Source organism: Pseudophryne corroboree, chromosome 9, assembly GCF_028390025.1.
Source record: "Pseudophryne corroboree isolate aPseCor3 chromosome 9, aPseCor3.hap2, whole genome shotgun sequence".
Taxonomy (NCBI): Eukaryota; Metazoa; Chordata; class Amphibia; order Anura; family Myobatrachidae; genus Pseudophryne; species Pseudophryne corroboree.
In genome coordinates this window covers 5084382-5104724 of record NC_086452.1, presented here as the reverse complement: position 1 = coordinate 5104724, position 20343 = coordinate 5084382, and the positions used below count along the sequence as shown (strand labels likewise).

Below are 20343 nucleotides of genomic sequence, written 5' to 3'. Positions count from 1 at the left end.
GCGCTGCAGGCTGATGTGCGGGAAATGGGGGGGTTGTATTAGTGTGCTGCAGGCTGATGTGCATGGAATGTGGGGTGGTTTTGTTAGTGCGCTGCAGGCTGATGTGCGAGGAATGGGGGGGTTGTAGTGCGCTGCAGGCTGACAGAGCAGTGTGTTGTATGTACCGTATCTGTATGCGCTGGGTGGTTGTGTTAGTGCGCTGCAGGCTGATGTGCGGGGAATGGGGGAGTGGTTGTGTTAGTGCACTGCAGGCTGATGTGCGGGAAATGGGGGGGGGGGGGGTTGTGTTAGTGTGCTGCAGGCTGATGTGCATGGAATGTGGGGTGGTTGTGTTAGTGCGCTGCAGGCTGATGTGCGAGGAATGGGGGGGTTGTAGTGCGCTGCAGGCTGATGTGTGGGGAATGGGGGGGTGGTAGTGCGCTGCAGGCTGATGTGCTGGGAATGGGGGGGGTGGTAGTGCGTTGCAGGCTGATGTGCGAGGAATGGGGGGGGTGTAGTGCGCTGCAGGCTGATGTGCGGGAACGGGGGGTTTCAGTGCGCTGCAGGCTGATGTGCGGGGAATGGGGGGGTGGTAGTGCGCTGCAGGCTGATGTGCGAGGAATAGGGGGTGATAGTGCGCTGCAGGCTGATGTGCGGGGAAAGGGGGGTGGTTGTGTTAGTGCGCTGCAGGCTGATGTGCGAGGAATGAGGGGGTGGTTGTGTTAGTGCGCTGCAGGCTGATGTGTGCTGCAGGCTGATGTGCGAGGAATGGGGGGGTTGTAGTGCGCTGCAGGCTGATGTGCGGGGAATGAGGGGGTGGTAGTGCACTGCAGGCTGATGTGCGAGGAATGGGGGGGGTGGTAGTGCACTGCAGGCTGATGTGCGAGGAATGGGGGGGTGGTAGTGCACTGCAGGCTGATGTGCGAGGAAGGGGGGGTGGTAGTGCGCTGTAGGCTGATGTGCGGGGAATGAGGGGTTGGTAGTGCGCTGCAGGCTGATGTGTGGGGAATGGGGGGGTTTAGTGCGCTGCAGGCTGATGTGTGGGGAATGGGGGTTTTTTAGTGCGCTCCAGGCTGATGTGCGGGGAACGGGGGGGTGATAGTGCGCTCCAGGCTGATGTGCGGGGAACGGGGGGGTGATAGTGCGCTCCAGGCTGATGTGCGGGGAACGTGGGGGGAGATAGTGTGCTGCAGGCTGATGTGCGGGGAATGGGGGGTGGTTGTGTTAGTGCGCTGCAGGCTGATGTGCGAGGAATGGGGGGGTTTAGTGCGCTGCAGGCTAATGTGCGGGAAATGGGGGGGGTTGTATTAGTGTGCTGCAGGCTGATGAGCATGGAATGTGGGGTGGTTGTGTTAGTGCGCTGCAGGCTGATGTGCGGGGAATGGGGGGGTTTAGTGCGCTGCAGGCTGATGTGTGGGGAATGGGTTTTTTTTAGTGCGCTGCAGGCTGATGTGCGAGGAATGGGTGGGGTGGTAGTGCACTGCAGGCTGATGTGCGAGGAATGGGGGGTGATAGTGCGCTGCAGGCTGATGTGCGAGGAATGAGGGGGTGGTAGTGCGCTGCAGGCTGATGTGCGGGGAATGGGGGGGTTTAGTGCGCTGCAGGCTGATGTGCGGGAAATGGGGTGGTGGTTTTGTTAGTGCGCTGCAGGCTGATGTGCGGGGAATGGGGGGTGGTTGTGTTAGTGCGCTGCAGGCTGATGTGCGGGGAATGGGGGGGTTTAGTGCGCTGCAGGCTGATGTGTGGGGAATGGTTTTTTTTTAGTGCACTGCAGGCTGATGTGCGGGGAATGGGGGGGTGGTTGTGTTAGTGCGCTGCAGGCTGATGTGCGGGAAATGGGGGGGGGGGTTGTTAGTGCGCTGCAGGCTGATGTGCAAGGAATGGGGGGTTTGTAGTGCGGGGAATGGGGGGTGGTTGTGTAAGTGCGCTACAGGCTGATGTGCATGGAATGTGGGGTGGTTGTGTTAGTGCGCTGCAGGCTGATGTGCAAGGAATGGGGGGTTTGTAGTGCGCTGCAGGCTGATGTGCAAGGAATGAGGGGGTGGTAGTGCGCTGCAGGCTGATGTGCGGGAAATGGGGGGGGGGGTTGTGTTAGTGTGCTGCAGGCTGATGTGCATGGAATGTGGGGTGGTTGTGTTAGTGCGCTGCAGGCTGATGTGCGAGGAATGGGGGGGTTGTAGTGCGCTGCAGGCTGATGTGCGGGGAATCGGGGGGTTTAGTGCGCTGCAGGCTGATGTGTGGGGAATGGGGGGGTGGTAGTGCGCTGCAGGCTGATGTGCGAGGAATGGGGGGGTTGTAGTGCGCTGCAGGCTGATGTGCGAGGAATGGGGGGGTTGTAGTGCGCTGCAGGCTGATGTGCTGGGAATGGGGGGGTGGTAGTGCGTTGCAGGCTGATGTGCGAGGAATGGGGGGGTTGTAGTACGCTGCAGGCTGATGTGCGGGAACGGGGGGTTTCAGTGCGCTGCAGGCTGATGTGCGGGGAATGGGGGGTGGTTGTGTTAGTGCGCTGCAGGCTGATGTGCGAGGAATGAGGGGGTGGTTGTGTTAGTGCGCTGCAGGCTGATGTGTGCTGCAGGCTGATGTGCGGGGAATGGGGGGGTTGTAGTGTGCTGCAGGCTGATGTGCGAGGAATGGGGGGGTTGTAGTGCGCTGCAGGCTGATGTGCGGGGAATGAGGGGGTGGTAGTGCACTGCAGGCTGATGTGCGAGGAATGGGGGGTTGTAGTGCACTGCAGGCTGATGTGCGAGGAATGGGGGGGTGGTAGTGCACTGCAGGCTGATGTGCGAGGAAGGGGGGGTGGTAGTGCGCTGTAGGCTGATGTGCGGGGAATGAGGGGTTGGTAGTGCGCTGCAGGCTGATGTGTGGGGAATGGGGGGGTTTAGTGTGCTGCAAGCTGATGTGTGGGGAATGGGGGAGTTTTAGTGCGCCGCAGGCTGATGTGTGGGGAATGGTTTTTTTTTAGTGCGCTGCAGGCTGATGTGCGAGGAATGGGTGGGGTGGTAGTGCACTGCAGGCTGATGTGCGAGGAATGGGGGGTGATAGTGCGCTGCAGGCTGATGTGCGGGGAATGGGGGGGTTTAGTGCGCTGCAGGCTGATGTGTGGGGAATGGTTTTTTTTTAGTGCGCTGCAGGCTGATGTGCGAGGAATGGGTGGGGTGGTAGTGCACTGCAGGCTGATGTGCGAGGAATGGGGGGTGATAATGCGCTGCAGGCTGATGTGCGAGGAATGAGGGGGTGGTAGTGCGCTGCAGGCTGATGTGCGGGGAATGGGGGGGTTTAGTGCGTTGCAGGCTGATGTGCGGGAAATGGGGTGGTGGTTTTGTTAGTGCGCTGCAGGCTGATGTGCGGGGAATGTGGGGTGGTTGTGTTAGTGCGCTGCAAGCTGATGTGCGGGGAATGGGGGGTGGTTGTGTTAGTGCGCTGCAGGCTGATGTGCGGGGAATGGGGGGGTTTAGTGCGCTGCATGCTGATGTGTGGGGAATGTTTTTTTTTTAGTGCACTGCAGGCTGATGTGCGGGGAATGGGGGGGTGGTTGTGTTAGTGCGCTGCAGGCTGATGTGCGGGAAATGGGGGGGGGGGGGTTTGTTAGTGCGCTGCAGGCTGATGTGCAAGGAATGGGGGGTTTGTAGTGCGGGGAATGGGGGTGGTTGTGTAAGTGCGCTACAGGCTGATGTGCATGGAATGTGGGGTGGTTGTGTTAGTGCGCTGCAGGCTGATGTGCAAGGAATGGGGGGTTTGTAGTGCGCTGCAGGCTGATGTGCGGGGAATGAGGGGGTGGTAGTGCGCTGCAGGCTGATGTGCGGGAAATGGGGGGGGGTTGTGTTAGTGTGCTGCAGGCTGATGTGCATGGAATGTGGGGTGGTTGTGTTAGTGCGCTGCAGGCTGATGTGCGAGGAATGGGGGGGTTGTAGTGCGCTGCAGGCTGATGTGTGGGGAATGGGGGGGTGGTAGTGCGCTGCAGGCTGATGTGCGGGGAATGGGGGGGTTTTAGTGCGCTGCAGGCTGATGTGCGAGGAATGGGGGGGTTGTAGTGCGCTGCAGGCTGATGTGCGGGGAACGGGGGGGGTGATAGTGCGCTCCAGGCTGATGTGCGGGGAACGTGGGGGGTGATAGTGTGCTGCAGGCTGATGTGCGGGGAATGGGGGGTGGTTGTGTTAGTGCGCTGCAGGCTGATGTGCGAGGAATGGGGGGGGTTTAGTGCGCTGCAGGCTGATGTGCGGGAAATGAGGGGGTGGTAGTGCGCTGCAGGCTGATGTGCGGGAACGGGGGGTTTCAGTGCGCTGCAGGCTGATGTGCGGGGAATGGGGGGGTGGTAGTGCGCTGCAGGCTGATGTGCGGGGCATATGGGGGTGGTAGTGCGCTGCAGGCTGATGTGCGGGGAATGGGAGGGTTTTAGTGCGCTGCAGGCTGATGTGCGTGGAGCGGGGTTTTTTTTTAGTGCGCTGCAGGCTGATGTGCGGGGAATGGGAGGGTTTTAGTGCGCTGCAGGCTGATGCGTGGAGCCGGGGGGTCACTGTGCTGATGTTGTGTCCTTTCCTCTTGCAGTGAAGCAGGTGTGCGCTGCAAAGAAGTTCAGTTGTGGAGAATCCAGTAATAAATGTATCCCAGCAACCTGGAGGTGCGATGGCGAGAGGGACTGCGAAAATGGCGTGGATGAGAAGGACTGTCCAACTGGTTAGTTCTAATCCACTTTTCTGTCCGTCGCTGCCCGCCGCCCCTCTGTCGGTCACTAACTGTCACTGCCCGCCGCCCCTCTGTCCGTCTCTGCCCGCCGCCCCTCTGTCCGTCTCTGCCCGCCGCCCCTCTGTCCATCTCTGCCCGCCGCCCCTCTGTCCGTCGCTGCCCGCCGCCCCTCTGTCCGTCGCTGCCCGCCGCCCCTCTGTCCGTCGCTGCCCGCCACCACTCTGTCCGTCGCTGCCCGCCACCCCTCTGTCCGTCCCTATCTGTCGCTGCACGCCACCCCTTTGTCCGTCGCTGCACGCCACCCCTTTGTCCGTCGCTGCACGCCACCCCTTTGTCCGTCGCTGCACGCCACCCCTTTGTCCGTCCCTGCACGCCACCCCTTTGTCCGTCCCTGCACGCCACCCCTTTGTCCGTCGCTGCACGCCACCCCTCTGTCCGTCACTATCTGTCGCTGCACGTCATCCTTCTGTCGCTGCGCGCCACCCCTCTGTCCGTCGCTGCGCGCCACCCCTCTGTCTGTCGCTGCGCGCCACCCCTCTGTCCGTCGCTGCGCGCCACCCCTCTGTCCGTCGCTGCGCGCCACCCCTCTGTCCGTCGCTGCGCGCCACCCCTATGTCCGTCGCTGCGCGCCACCCCTCTGTCCGTTTAATTTACAATGAGTTTAAACAATTACTGTGATATACATCATCCACGTTTTGCATAATCCTGTCAAATCTGTGAAAAAATCCGTCTGCTCCTGAATGTGCCCTGAATGGCGCTGTCCTATAGTGTGACAGTCAGGTATTGTTCCCAAATGATGCAGACTGCACAATTACTGCTGACCCCCCTCCTTCACCTCCTGGTTCCCGCACCCCATGTGTGAGGCTGTGATGCTGCAGCCATACTTGGACCCTGTCTATTATGATGATGTAATCGCGGCTGTGTACGGCTGACGCTGCCCCTGGATGAGGCCCAGCATAATGTATATTGTCTGTGCTGCACAAACAAGGCGGCTTTCCACCAATGTGACCACAGATCCCTTTGTATGAGCCCAAAACAACCAGCAAGTCCCCTCATCACCCCGTCAGACGTTCGGTTGCTAGGCTGCCTGACGATCTTCCTGGCACAGAAGTAACTTGGCCAATGACCATAGAATGCCATGGTAATTATCCACTTCAGGGCCACCCTTGTGCTAGGGAGTAGTGTCCTTATACAGCCATGAGCGTAGCACAGATAACGTTCCCCCTCACAGGTGTTATACAGTGATGAGTGCAGCACAGATAACGTTCCCCCTCACAGGTGTTATACAGTGATGAGTGCAGCACAGATAACGTTCCCCCTCACAGGTGTTATACAGTGATGAGTGCAGCACAGATAACGTTCCCCCTCACAGGCGTTATACAGCCATGAGCGCAGCACAGATAACGTTCCCCCTCACAGGCATTATACAGCCATGAGCGCAGCACAGATAACATTCCCCCTCACAGGCGTTATACAGCGATGAGCGCAGCACAGATAACGTTCCCCCTCACAGGCATTATACAGCCATGAGCGCAGCACAGATAACGTTCCCACCTCACAGGCATTATACAGCGATGAGCGCTGCACAGATAACGTTCCCCCTCACAGGCATTATACAGCCATGAGCGCAGCACAGATAACGTTCCCACCTCACAGGCATTATACAGCGATGAGCGCTGCACAGATAACGTTCCCCCTCACAGGCGTTATACAGCCATGAGCGCTGCACAGATAACGTTCCCCCTCACAGGCATTTTACAGCCATGAGCGCTGCACAGATAACGTTCCCCCTCACAGGCATTATACAGCCATGAGCGCAGCACAGATAACGTTCCCCCTCACAGGCATTATACAGCCATGAGCGCAGCACAGATAACATTCCCCCTCACAGGCGTTGTACAGCCATGAGCGCAGCACAGATAACGTTCCCCCTCACAGGCATTATACAGCGATGAGCGCAGCACAGATAACGTTCCCCCTCACAGGCGTTATACAGCCATGAGCGCAGCACAGATAACGTTCCACCTCACAGGCGTTATACAGCGATGAGCGCTGCACAGATAACGTTCCCCCTCACAGGCGTTATACAGCCATGAGCGCTGCACAGATAACGTTCCCCCTCACAGGCATTATACAGCGATGAGCGCAGCACAGATAACGTTCCCCCTCACAGGCATTATACAGCGATGAGCGCGGCACAGATAACGTTCCTCCTCACAGGCATTATACAGCCATGAGTGCGGCACAGATAACGTTCCCCCTTACAGGCGTTATACAGCGATGAGCGCGGCACAGATAACGTTACTCCTCACAGGCATTATACAGCGATGAGCGCAGCACAGATAACGTTCCCCATCACAGGCATTATACAGCCATGAGCGCAGCACAGATAACGTTCCTCCTCACAGGCGTTATACAGCCATGAGTGCGGCACAGATAACATTCACCCTCACAGGCATTATACAGGGATGAGCGCAGCACAGATAACGTTCCCCCTTACAGGCGTTATACAGCCATGAGCGCAGCACAGATAACGTTCCCCCTCACAGGCGTGTCCGCATTACAGCTCTCTAGTAGCTATTGGAAACATTTTACACTTTCAAAAACTTTTCATTCAGAAACAAAATGGAAGGTCAGAAGAAACGTCAGACGGGTCCAGTCATCACTCTGACAGCGGCGGCATGTAGTATACCCACACAGGAAACATCAAATGCAGAACGGATCTGGACGCCATGTCCTTTTCCCTGTCACTTTGCCTCAGTATGATCACGTCTCCGCTCCGGGCCCTGTATAAAACATCACAAGCAAAGCTCATATATGTTTCATGAAACGTTTGGCACCAAATCCCTGTATTCGCGCTGAATGCAGATGAGCAACGCTTGCACAGCCCCAGCGCTCCGGGAACCAGAGAGCGGCCGCATCACTACTGATGGTCACCGAGCCTCTTATTTATATGTAAGTTACCAATCTGACTCCTGGGACCTGTAAGACTGCAGTTTAGTAGAATGGCGTGCAAAATCTAGATCAGTGATGTCATGCTAGCACCTCCGTATATATGTATAGTATGCACGTTACCTCTGACCCACCTGCAGTGCACGTTACATCTGACCCACCTGCAGTGCACATGTTACCTCTGACCCACCTGCAGTGCACATGTTACCTCTGACCCACCTGCAGTGCACGTGCTACATCTGATCCACCTGCAGTGCACACGTTACCTCTGACCCACCTGCAGTGCACGTGCTACATCTGACCCACCTGTAGTGCACGTTACCTCTGACCCACCTGTAGTGCACGTTACCTCTGACCCACCTGCAGTGCACACGTTACCTCTGACCCACCTGCAGTGCACATGCTACATCTGACCCACTTGCAGTGCACGTGCTACATCTGACCCACCTGTAGTGCACGTTACCTCTGACCCACCTGCAGTGCACACGTTACCTCTGACCCACCTGCAGTGCACATGCTACATCTGACCCACCTGCAGTGCACACGTTACCTCTGACCCACCTGCAGTGCACGTGCTACATCTGACCCACCTGTAGTGCACGTTACATCTGACCCACCTGCAGTGCACATGTTACCTCTGACCCACCTGCAGTGCACATGTTACCTCTGACCCACCTGCAGTGCACGTGCTACATCTGATCCACCTGCAGTGCACACGTTACCTCTGACCCACCTGCAGTGCACGTGCTACATCTGACCCACCTGTAGTGCACGTGCTACATCTGACCCACCTGTAGGGCACGTTACCTCTGACCCACCTGCAGTGCACATGCTACATCTGACCCACTTGCAGTGCACGTGCTACATCTGACCCACCTGTAGTGCACGTTACCTCTGACCCACCTGCAGTGCACACGTTACCTCTGACCCACCTGCAGTGCACATGCTACATCTGACCCACCTGCAGTGCACACGGTACCTCTGACCCACCTGCAGTGCACGTGCTACATCTGACCCACCTGTAGTGCACGTTACCTCTGACCCACCTGCAGTGCACATGTTACCTCTGACCCACCTGCAGTGCACATGCTACATCTGACCCACCTGTAGTGCACGTTACATCTGACCCACCTGTAGTGCACATGTTACATCTGACCCACCTGTAGTGCACATGTTACATCTGACCCACCTGTAGTGCACATGTTACATCTGACCCACCTGTAGTGCACATGTTACATCTGACCCACCTGCAGTGCACATGTTACATCTGACCCACCTGCAGTGCACATGTTACATCTGACCCACCTGCAGTGCACATGTTACCTCTGACCCACCTGCAGTGCACATGTTACCTCTGACCCACCTGCAGTGCACATGTTACATCTGACCCACCTGCAGTGCACATGCTACATCTGACCCACCTGCAGTGCACATGTTACCTCTGACCCACCTGCAGTGCACATGTTACCTCTGACCCACCTGTAGTGCACGTTACATCTGACCCACCTGTAGTGCACGTTACATCTGACCCACCTGTAGTGCACGTTACATCTGACCCACCGGCAGTGCACATGTTACATCTGACCCACCTGCAGTGCACATGTTACCTCTTACCTACCTGCAGTGCACATGTTACATCTGACCCACCTGTAGTGCACGTTACATCTGACCCACCGGCAGTGCACATGTTACATCTGACCCACCTGCAGTGCACATGTTACCTCTTACCTACCTGCAGTGCACATGTTACATCTGACCCACCTGTAGTGCACATGTTACATCTGACCCACCTGTAGTGCACGTTACATCTACCCCACCTGCAGTGCACATGTTACATCTACCCCACCTGCAGTGCACATGTTACATCTACCCCACCTGCAGTGCACATGTTACATCTGACCCACCGGCAGTGCACATGTTACATCTGACCCACCGGCAGTGCACGTTACATCTGACCCACCTGCAGTGCACATGTTACATCTGACCCACCTGTAGTGCACATGTTACATCTGACCCACCTGTAGTGCACATGTTACATCTGACCCACCTGCAGTGCACATGTTACATCTGACCCACCTGCAGTGCACATGTTACATCTGACCCACCTGTAGTGCACATGTTACATCTGACCCACCTGTAGTGCACATGTTATATCTACCCCACCTGTAGTGCACATGTTACATCTGACCCACCGGCAGTGCACATGTTACATCTGACCCACCGGCAGTGCACATGTTACATCTGACCCACCGGCAGTGCACATGTTACATCTGACCCACCTGTAGTGCACATGTAACATTTGACCCACCGGCAGTGCACATGTTACATCTAACCCACCGGCAGTGCACATGTTACATCTGACCCACCGGCAGTGCACATGTTACATCTGACCCACCTGCAGTGCACGTTACATCTGACCCACCTGCAGTGCCCATGTTACATCTGACCCACCTGCAGTGTCCATGGTTTTGCTCATTAGACAAAGATTTTGCCTGCTGCGATTAGGTCTGAATTAGGCCCTTAGTAAGTACCTTGGTTATTTTGATTTAACCAGCATGGATATTCTGAATTCCTGGCCTGTCGGTGTGCAGAGGACAGAGGTTGGGAAACGCTGGTGTAACGTCTATAGAGCAGTGACTCTGATGATATACGGTACTGCAGGTCCCCCTAGTGGCCACTGTTACAAGTTGCAGCACTTGGTGAGGATTCCCTGATTGGTATGCAGGTAGCAGGATTCCCTCAGTCACAATACAGCCGCCGGGATACCGGCAGGGGCACCATACCGGTGATTCCCCTCTGTTGGTGTCCATGACACCCATGGAGCGAGAATAGAAACTGTGACGAGCGCAGCGAGCCCGCAAGGGGCGATGTACTAAGCAATGAAAAGAGTGGAGAAGTGACCCAGGGGAGAAGTTGCCCATGGCAACCAATCAGCATTGACGTAACATTTATAATTTGCATACTATAAGAGTATACAGAGCAGCTGATTGGTTGATGGGGCAACTTCTCCCCTGGGTCACTTCTCCACTCACTGCTTAGTACATTTCCCCCTTAGTTGTGCTTGACCCCCTGCCGGCATTCCACTGCTCGGGATAGCGATGTCGGCATAATGACATTCGACAAGTGTCTGTAGGCTGGGGAGGAGGGGGCGTGTGTCTGGAGGCTAGGGAGGAGGGGGCGTGTGTCTGGAGGCTGGGGAGGAGGGGGGTGTGTATGTCTGGAGGCTGGGGAGGAGGGGGGTGTGTGTGTCTGGAGCTGGGGAGGAGGGGGGCGTGTGTGTCTGGAGGCTGGGGAGGAGGGGGGCGTGTGTGTCTGGAGGCTGGGGAGGAGGGGGGCGTGTGTGTCTGGAGCTGGGAAGGAGGGGGGCGTGTGTGTCTGGAGGCTGGGGAGGAGGGGGGCGTGTGTGTCTGGAGGCTGGGGAGGAGGGGGGCGTGTGTGTCTGGAGGCTGGGGAGGAGGGGGCCTGTATCTGGAGGCTGGGGAGGAGGGGGGCGTGTGTGTCTGGAGGCTGGGGAGGAGGGGGCGTGTGTCTGGAGGCTGGGGAGGAGGAGGCGTGTGTCTGGAGGCTGGCGAGGAGGGGGCGTGTGTGTTTGGAGGCTGGGGAGGAGGGGGCATGTGTCTGGAGGCTGGGGAGGAGGGGGGCGTGTGTGTCTGGAGGCTGGGGAGGAGGGGGCGTGTGTCTGGAGGCTGGGGAGGAGGGGGCGTGTGTCTGGAGGCTGGCGAGGATGGGGCGTGTGTCTGGAGGCTGGGGAGGAGGGGGCGTGTGTCTGGAGGCTGGGGAGGAGGGGGCGTGTGTCTGGAGGCTGGGGAGGAGGGGGCCTGTGTCTGGAGGCTGGCGAGGAGGGAGCACAGAGTATACACAGCGCTGCACAGTAGTTACACATAACACACAGCCCTGGGATCTGCAGTTTGTGGGTCACACAGTGATGGTGGAGGAATGGAAAGTGAGGGTAAGACTGTCTAATGGCAGCAGTATAGGGGGGCCTATATACATATACGTGTGTGTGTAGTATGCATATGTGTGTGTAGTATGTGTATATGTGTGTGTAGTGTGTGTGTAGTATGCATATGTGTGTGTAGTATGTGTATATGTGTGTGTAGTGTGTGTGTAGTATGCATATGTGTGTGTAGTATGTGTATATGTGTGTGTAGTGTGTGTGTGTGTGTAGTATGCATATGTGTATATGTGTGTGTAGTATGTGTATATGTGTGTGTAGTATGTGTGTGTGTGTGTGTAGTATGCATATGTGTATATGTGTGTGTAGTATGTGTATATGTGTGTGTGTGTATCAGATATGTCTTATTCTATATTCTCTCGGTTACGGCAGGAACCACATAAACGCATCTCGGTGAGTAAATGCAGATCTGTGTTTATGGAACATATAAAGCAGTCGCAGGTGACAGGTGAGCGTCCGCCATCACTGAGACCAGGACACATTGCGCTGCGAGCTGCGGCTCTGACAGTATAACGTGATGTAACCCTCCGCTGGGTGATGGCCGTCCCTCTGTAATCCCGCTGCTGGTGACAGCTGAGCGTCCGCCATCACTGAGACCAGGACACATTGCACCCAGCGCTGCGGCTCTGACAGTATAACGTGATGTAACCCTCCGCTGGGTGATGGCCGTCCCTCTGTAATCCCGCTGCTGGTGCTGAAGTAAATTTGGGGGAAATGACTTGTTGCATGAATACCGGTAATGGCGGACCCCACTGACTGTCGCTGGTATGCGCATATTACGGCAGTGGCACTGCCTGCAAGTGAGAGAAAACTACCTGTAAATGTAACTGTGGCATTGTGTTATAACTGGTGATACGGGGGCTCTCTACATGGGGGTGTCCTTTCAGCGACTCGTCGGCCACGGAACTGGTGGTTCTCGGCTGCCTGCAGGAAGAACCTGGATCCTGCTTGTAGGTTCTAGAAGGAACTCCGGGCTTATCATTCTGTATCTGATACCTGGAACACTGTCTGGATTGTCCTTGTATCGCGCTACATCTGGACTTTCCACCTCCCATTCCACCACTCTGCCATCCAGGTCATCCCCATGCTTCCTCCACACCTCCATCATGGCTCTCAGCTCTTGAACGGCCAAGTCTTCCTCCTTCTTGGTGGGATGTGACACGCCACTCTCGCTCCGGTACGGCTTCTTGGCGCTATTTAAGATTTCTGCCATCCAGGCGCCGTCCTTGGCGTATATCTGCACCGTGCACGGCTCTTTATCCTTCAGCCTGGGAACAACCGGTCTATTTTTCAAGACTTGATTTATCAATGCCGACAGCGCTTCCTCCTGCTCCTGGCCCCACCTCCACTCCGCGTCTTTCCGCAGCAGTATAGACAGACCACTTTTCAGGACGCCGAAGCCCGGGGTGAATTGTCTGGCATCCTCTAAACGGAGAAGGACTGACTGCAATTCCTTTTTATCATTCGGAGAATGGATATTGCGGACTTGCTTTATATAGCTGCGTCCCAGCCTGATTCCGTCTGCGTCTACTTCTCTCCCCAGGAACGTCACCGTGGGCTGGCAGAGCTGGAGCTCTTCTCCATGCATTCTGAAGCTATTGTTCTCCAGGTGTTTCTGCAACGTCTCAGTGAACACCCGGCATTGACGCTCTGTATCTGCGGACATTAGGATGGTGCCCATGTAGAAGACCAAACGTTCCTTCAGCTTCTGGGGCAGTTCTTCACGATTCAGTATCTTCTCCAGGGTTTTACTGAGTATGACGGCAGAGTTAGTAAATTTCCCGGGTAACCTGTTCCAGACGTACTGCCGACCCATGAAGGTGAAGGCGGTCTTGTACTTTGTGTTTGTGTCTAGAGGGATCTGCCACTCTCCGTAGTACAGCTTTAGAACGGAGTAATACCTCCCCAGGGTTATGGCTGCGGTGGCCCTGTGTCTGTTCATAGGAACGTGGGGAGACTCCTTTTCTGAACGCTCATTCAAAGCCTGGAAGTTGAAATGTATTTTCACTTTCCCGTTCCGTTTCCTCCCTAATGCGATGGGCGAGTTCCAGGTGCTGACGCTTTTCTCGATGATCCCGTCTCTCACCCAGCTGTTGAGCACTCTGCGAGCGTCGCCTATCCAGTGCTGAGGTAGAAATGGCTGCCTGATCCAGGTGGGGTCTTCATCGCCCTTTATTACAACAGGGGGCTCAGCGATAACATAGCGGTGCTTGTCGACGTTCAGTAGGCCTAGGTCGTGAAGTGGTTTCCATCCAATGATGTTTTTAGGGTGTTTCTTTACAAATATGATCTGCCCACCGGTTTCTTGGCCATTAATATAAATGTTTCCTTCATAGACATTACCATCTGCTCTGCGGTGACCATTCTCCAGCGCAATTTCTATCCTCTCGCCCAGTTCTCCGCCTGGCGGCACGTTTAGGATGGTATAGAAAGAATGCGGGTCATGTTCTGCTACGATTTCTGTCTCCCGTCCATTAACCGTTATCCTCAGGGGAATGGCGTTTCTTGGTGCGCACCGGGCGTCCTTGGGATTGGTGTGGTCCTGGCTTTTTGCGTCACACACAAAATGTGTCTTTCCTCCTGGGATCCTGAAACAGAGGATGGGTTTAGTACTTTGTAGTGGCTGCAGATAATAACACAGACATAATAGTCAGCGATTCGCAGGCACCGGAGCCATTTTGTACAGATATCCGCTAGACTTTAAGCCGCTTGGTTTTGTCTTTAAAACTAATTTGCTGCTTTAAACTTAGTGGCTATATTGTTATAGTGCTCCGTCGGCCGCCAGTCTCAGGCTATTACATAGCGGCAATATCTGACCCTGTCACATAATATTCCTCTACTGAAACCACCTAATAAGTGACTGACATAAGAATATAAACAAGGGACAGACTCCTGTCATTGTGGCCCTGCATCGGTCTCCCTCACCATTTGGGGGCTGCTATTTAGTGGCTGAAACAAACCAGGTTCCTGGTGCCTCAGTGATGTCATGGTCACCATACAGTCACATGACTAGTATCTCATACACAAAATGGCTGCCTTTGTGTTTCACCTCATGCAGCACGTCAGCCTCCGCTCAACCAAATACATAAAGGCTAATATTGGCAATATTCTGGAGCCGATACAGAGTTTGATCGCAAGTCCGCCGTGCGTGCGTGGAATAATGCGCAGAGTTGTACATATCTATGTGGCTGTGCTAACCCTATCCATATACTGGAAGTCATATCCGTACATACACCTGTACCTGGCCCGCAATTCCCTGACGCAACCTTTCCCTACTGGCGCATGGCCCATTACCATCCAGTTACTTCCCTTCACCTGCACCTGTAGATGTGACCCCCATCGCCTGTGGTGCAGCACTGACATGAAAGAGCCCCTCTATGTGGATTCTACGCTCGCCATATACTCTACTGTACACATATAATACAGCCATAATATATAATAATATATACCCGCCATAATATATAATAATATATACCCACCATAATATATACCTGCCATAGTATATAATAATATATACCCGGCATAATATACCCGCCATAATATATAATAATATATACCCGCCATAATATATAATAATATATACCCGCCATAATATATAGTATATACCCGCCATAATATATAATAATATATACCCGCCATAATATATAATATATACCCGCCATAATATATAATAATATATACCCGCCATAATATATGATAATATATCCCCACCATAATATATACCTGCCATAGTATATAATAATATATACCCGGCATAATATATACCCGCCATAATATATAATAATATATACCCGCCATAATATATAATATATACCCGCCATAATATATAATAATATATACCCACCATAGTATATATTAATATATATTGGCATAATATACCCGCCATAATATATGATAATATATACCCGGCATAATATACCCGCCATAATATATAATAATATATACCCGCCATAAACATTTAGCATTAAAAAACAAAAAATCTTAAAATGTTGTTATAAGTAAAGAGGTTGTGACATCACAGCAACGTTACAGGAACCTCACACCTCCATTCTATCCGCTTTACAGGAACCTCACACCTCCATCCTATCTGCATTACAGGAACCTCACACCTCCATCCTATCCGCATTACAGGAACCTCACACCTCCCTCTTATCCGCTTTACAGGAACCTCACACCTCCATCCTATCTGCATTACAGGAACCTCACACCTCCATCCTATCTGCATTACAGGAACCTCACACCTCCATCCTATCCGCTTTACAGGAACCTCACACCTCCATCCTATCTGCATTACAGGAACCTCACACCTCCTTCCTATCCGCATTACAGGAACCTCACACCTCCCTCTTATCTGCATTACAGGAACCTCACACCTCCATCCTATCTGCATTACAGGAAACTCACACCTCCATCCTATCCACATTACAGGAACCTCACACGTCCATCCTATCCGCATTACCGGAACCTCACACGTCCATCCTATCCGCATTACCGGAACCTCACACCTCCCTCCTATCCGCATTACAGGAACCTTACACCTCCCTCCTATCCGCATTACAGGAACCCTCACACCTCCATCCTATCAGCGTTACAGGAACCCTCCCACTTCCCTCCTGTCAGCATTACAGGAACCTCACACCTCCCTCCTGTCAGCGTTACAGGAAACTTCTCACTTCCCTCCTATCAGCGTTACAGGAACCTTCTCACTTCCCTCCTATCAGCGTTACAGGAACCTTCCCACTTCCCTCCTATCAGCGTTACAGGAACCTTCTCACTTCCCTCCTGTCAGCATTACAGGAACCTTCCCACTTCCCTCCTGTCAGCGTTACAGGAACCTTCCCACTTCCCTCCTATCAGCGTTACAGGAACCTTCCCACTTCCCTCCTATCAGCGTTACAGGAACCTTCTCACTTCCCTCCTATCAGCGTTACAGGAACCTTCCCACTTCCCTCCTATCAGCGTTACAGGAACCTTCTCACTTCCCTCCTGTCAGCATTACAGGAACCTTCCCACTTCCCTCCTGTCAGCGTTACAGGAACCTTCCCACTTCCCTCCTGTCAGCGTTACAGGAACCTTCCCACTTCCCTCCTGTCAGCGTTACAGGAACCTTCCCACTTCCCTCCTGTCAGCGTTACAGGAACCTTCCCACTTCCCTCCTGTCAGCGTTACAGGAACCTTCCCACTTCCCTCCTGTCAGCGTTACAGGAACCTTCCCACTTCCCTCATGTCAGCGTTACAGGAACCTTCCCACTTCCCTCCTATCAGTGTTACAGGAACCTTCCCACTTCCCTCCTGTCAGCGTTACAGGAACCTTCTCACTTCCCTCCTATCAGCGTTACAGGAACCTTCCCACTTCCCTCCTGTCAGCGTTACAGGAACCTTCCCACTTCCCTCCTGTCAGCGTTACAGGAACCTTCCCACTTCCCTCCTATCAGCGTTACAGGAACCTTCCCACTTCCCTCCTGTCAGCGTTACAGGAACCTTCCTACTTCCCTCCTATCAGCGTTACAGGAACCTTCCCACTTCCCTCCTATCAGCGTTACAGGAACCTTCCCACTTCCCTCCTATCAGCGTTACAGGAACCTTCCCACTTCCCTCCTGTCAGCGTTACAGGAACCTTCCCACTTCCCTCCTGTCAGCGTTACAGGAACCTTCCCACTTCCCTCCTGTCAGCGTTACAGGAACCTTCCCACTTCCCTCCTGTCAGCGTTACAGGAACCTTCCCACTTCCCTCCTGTCGGCGTTACAGGAACCTTCCCACTTCCCTCCTATCAGCGTTACAGGAACCTTCCCACTTCCCTCATGTCAGTGTTACAGGAACCTTCCCACTTCCCTCATGTCAGTGTTACAGGAACCTTCCCACTTCCCTCCTATCAGTGTTACAGGAACCTTCCCACTTCCCTCCTGTCAGCGTTACAGGAACTTTCTCACTTCCTTCCTATCGGCGTTACAGGAACCTTCCCACTTTCCTCCTATCAGCGTTACAGGAACCTTCTCACTTCCCTCCTATCAACGTTACAGGAACCTTCTCACTTCCCTCCTATCAGCGTTACAGGAACCTTCTCACTTCCCTCCTATCAGCGTTACAGGAACCTTCCTACTTCCCTCCTATCATCGTTACAGGAACCTTCTCACTTCCCTCCTATCAGCGTTACAGGAACCTTCTCACTTCCCTCCTATCAGCGTTACAGGAACCTTCCTACTTCCCTCCTATCAGCGTTACAGGAACCTTCCCACTTCCCTCCTGTCAGCGTTACAGGAACCTTCCCACTTCCCTCCTGTCAGCGTTACAGGAACCTTCCCACTTCCCTCCTGTCAGCGTTACAGGAACCTTCCCACTTCCCTCCTGTCAGCGTTACAGGAACCTTCCCACTTCCCTCCTGTCAGCGTTACAGGAACCTTCTCACTTCCCTCCTATCAGCGTTACAGGAACCTTCCTACTTCCCTCCTATCAGCGTTACAGGAACCTTCTCACTTCCCTCCTATCAGCGTTACAGGAACCTTCCTACTTCCCTCCTATCATCGTTACAGGAACCTTCTCACTTCCCTCCTATCAGCGTTACAGGAACCTTCCTTCTTCCCTCCTATCAGCGTTACAGGAACCTTCTCACTTCCCTCCTATCAGCGTTACAGGAACCTTCCTACTTCCCTCCTGTCAGCGTTACAGGAACCTTCCCACTTCCCTCCTATTAGCGTTACAGGAACCTTCCCACTTCCCTCCTATTAGCGTTACAGGAACCTTCCCACCTCCCTCCTGTCAGCGTTATAGGAACCTACCAACTTCCCTCCTGTCAGTGTTACAGGAACCTTCCTACTTCCCTCCTATCAACGTTACAGGAACTTTCTCACTTCCCTCCTATCAGCGTTACAGGAATCTTCCCACTTCCCTCATGTCAGCGTTACAGGAATCTTCCCACTTCCCTCATGTCAGCGTTACAGGAACCTTCCCACCTCCCTCCTGTCAGCATTACAGGAACCTTCCCACTTCCCTCATGTCAGCGTTACAGGAACCTTCCCACTTCCCTCCTGTCAGCGTTACAGGAACCTTCTCACTTCCCTCCTATCAGCGTTACAGGAACCTTCTCACTTCCCTCCTATCAGCGTTACAGGAACCTTCTCACTTCCCTCCTATCAGCGTTACAGGAACCTTCCTACTTCCCTCCTATCAGCGTTACAGGAACCTTCCTACTTCCCTCCTGTCAGCGTTACAGGAACCTTCTCACTTCCCTCCTATCAGCGTTACAGGAACCTTCCTACTTCCCTCCTATCAGCGTTACAGGAACCTTCTCTCTTCCCTCCTATCAGCGTTACAGGAACCTTCCTACTTCCCTCCTATCAGCGTTACAGGAACCTTCTCACTTCCCTCCTATCAGCGTTACAGGAACCTTCCTACTTCCCTCCTATCAGCGTTACAGGAACCTTCCTACTTCCCTCCTATCAGCGTTACAGGAACCTTCCTACTTCCCTCCTATCAGCGTTACAGGAACCTTCTCACTTCCCTCCTATCAGCGTTACAGGAACCTTCCTACTTCCCTCCTATCAGCGTTACAGGAACCTTCCTACTTCCCTCCTATCAGCGTTACAGGAACCTTCTCACTTCCCTCCTATCAGCGTTACAGGAACCTTCTCACTTCCCTCCTATCAGCGTTACAGGAACCTTCTCACTACCCTCCTATCAGCGTTACAGGAACCTTCTCACTTCCCTCCTATCAGCGTTACAGGAACCTTCTCACTTCCCTCCTATCAGCGTTACAGGAACCTTCCTACTTCCCTCCTATCAGCGTTACATGAACCTTCTCACTTCCCTCCTATCAGCGTTACAGGAACCTTCCTACTTCCCTCCTATCAGCGTTACAGGAACCTTCTCACTTCCCTCCTATCAGCGTTACAGGAACCTTCCTACTTCCCTCCTATCAGCGTTACAGGAACCTTCTCACTTCCCTCCTATCAGCGTTACAGGAACCTTCCTACTTCCCTCCTATCATCGTTACAGGAACCTTCTCACTTCCCTCCTATCAGCGTTACAGGAACCTTCCTTCTTCCCTCCTATCAGCGTTACAGGAACCTTCTCACTTCCCTCCTATCAGCGTTACAGGAACCTTCCTACTTCCCTCCTGTCAGCGTTACAGGAACCTTCCCACTTCCCTCCTATTAGCGTTACAGGAACCTTCCCACTTCCCTCCTATTAGCGTTACAGGAACCTTCCCACCTCCCTCCTGTCAGCGTTATAGGAACCTACCAACTTCCCTCCTATCAACGTTACAGGAACCTTCTCACTTCCCTCCTATCAGCGTTACAGGAACCTTCTCACTTCCCTCCTATCAGCGTTACAGGAACCTTCCTACTTCCCTCCTATCATCGTTACAGGAACCTTCTCACTTCCCTCCTATCAGCGTTACAGGAACCTTCTCACTTCCCTCCTATCAGCGTTACAGGAACCTTCTCACTTCCCTCCTATCAGCGTTACAGGAACCTTCCTACTTCCCTCCTATCAGCGTTACAGGAACCTTCCCACTTCCCTCCTGTCAGCGTTACAGGAACCTTCCCACTTCCCTCCTGTCAGCGTTACAGGAACCTTCCCACTTCCCTCCTGTCAGCGTTACAGGAACCTTCCCACTTCCCTCCTGTCAGCGTTACAGGAACCTTCCCACTTCCCTCCTGTCAGCGTTACAGGAACCTTCTCACTTCCCTCCTATCAGCGTTACAGGAACCTTCCCACTTCCCTCCTGTCAGCGTTACAGGAACCTTCTCACTTCCCTCCTATCAGCGTTACA

At 53.8% G+C, this 20343-nt stretch overlaps 1 protein-coding gene across 2 annotated transcripts in view; it reads left to right on the top strand.

Moving 5' to 3' along the window:
• LRP8 (LDL receptor related protein 8) overlaps positions 1-20343 on the top strand; it is a 299017-nt gene that overhangs the window by 195884 nt on the left and 82790 nt on the right. For both annotated transcript variants that reach the window (XM_063938911.1, XM_063938910.1), the window contains one exon: positions 4525-4653. In XM_063938911.1, coding sequence (XP_063794981.1) covers positions 4525-4653 — 129 coding nt within the window. The remainder of the gene's footprint in view (positions 1-4524; positions 4654-20343) is intronic.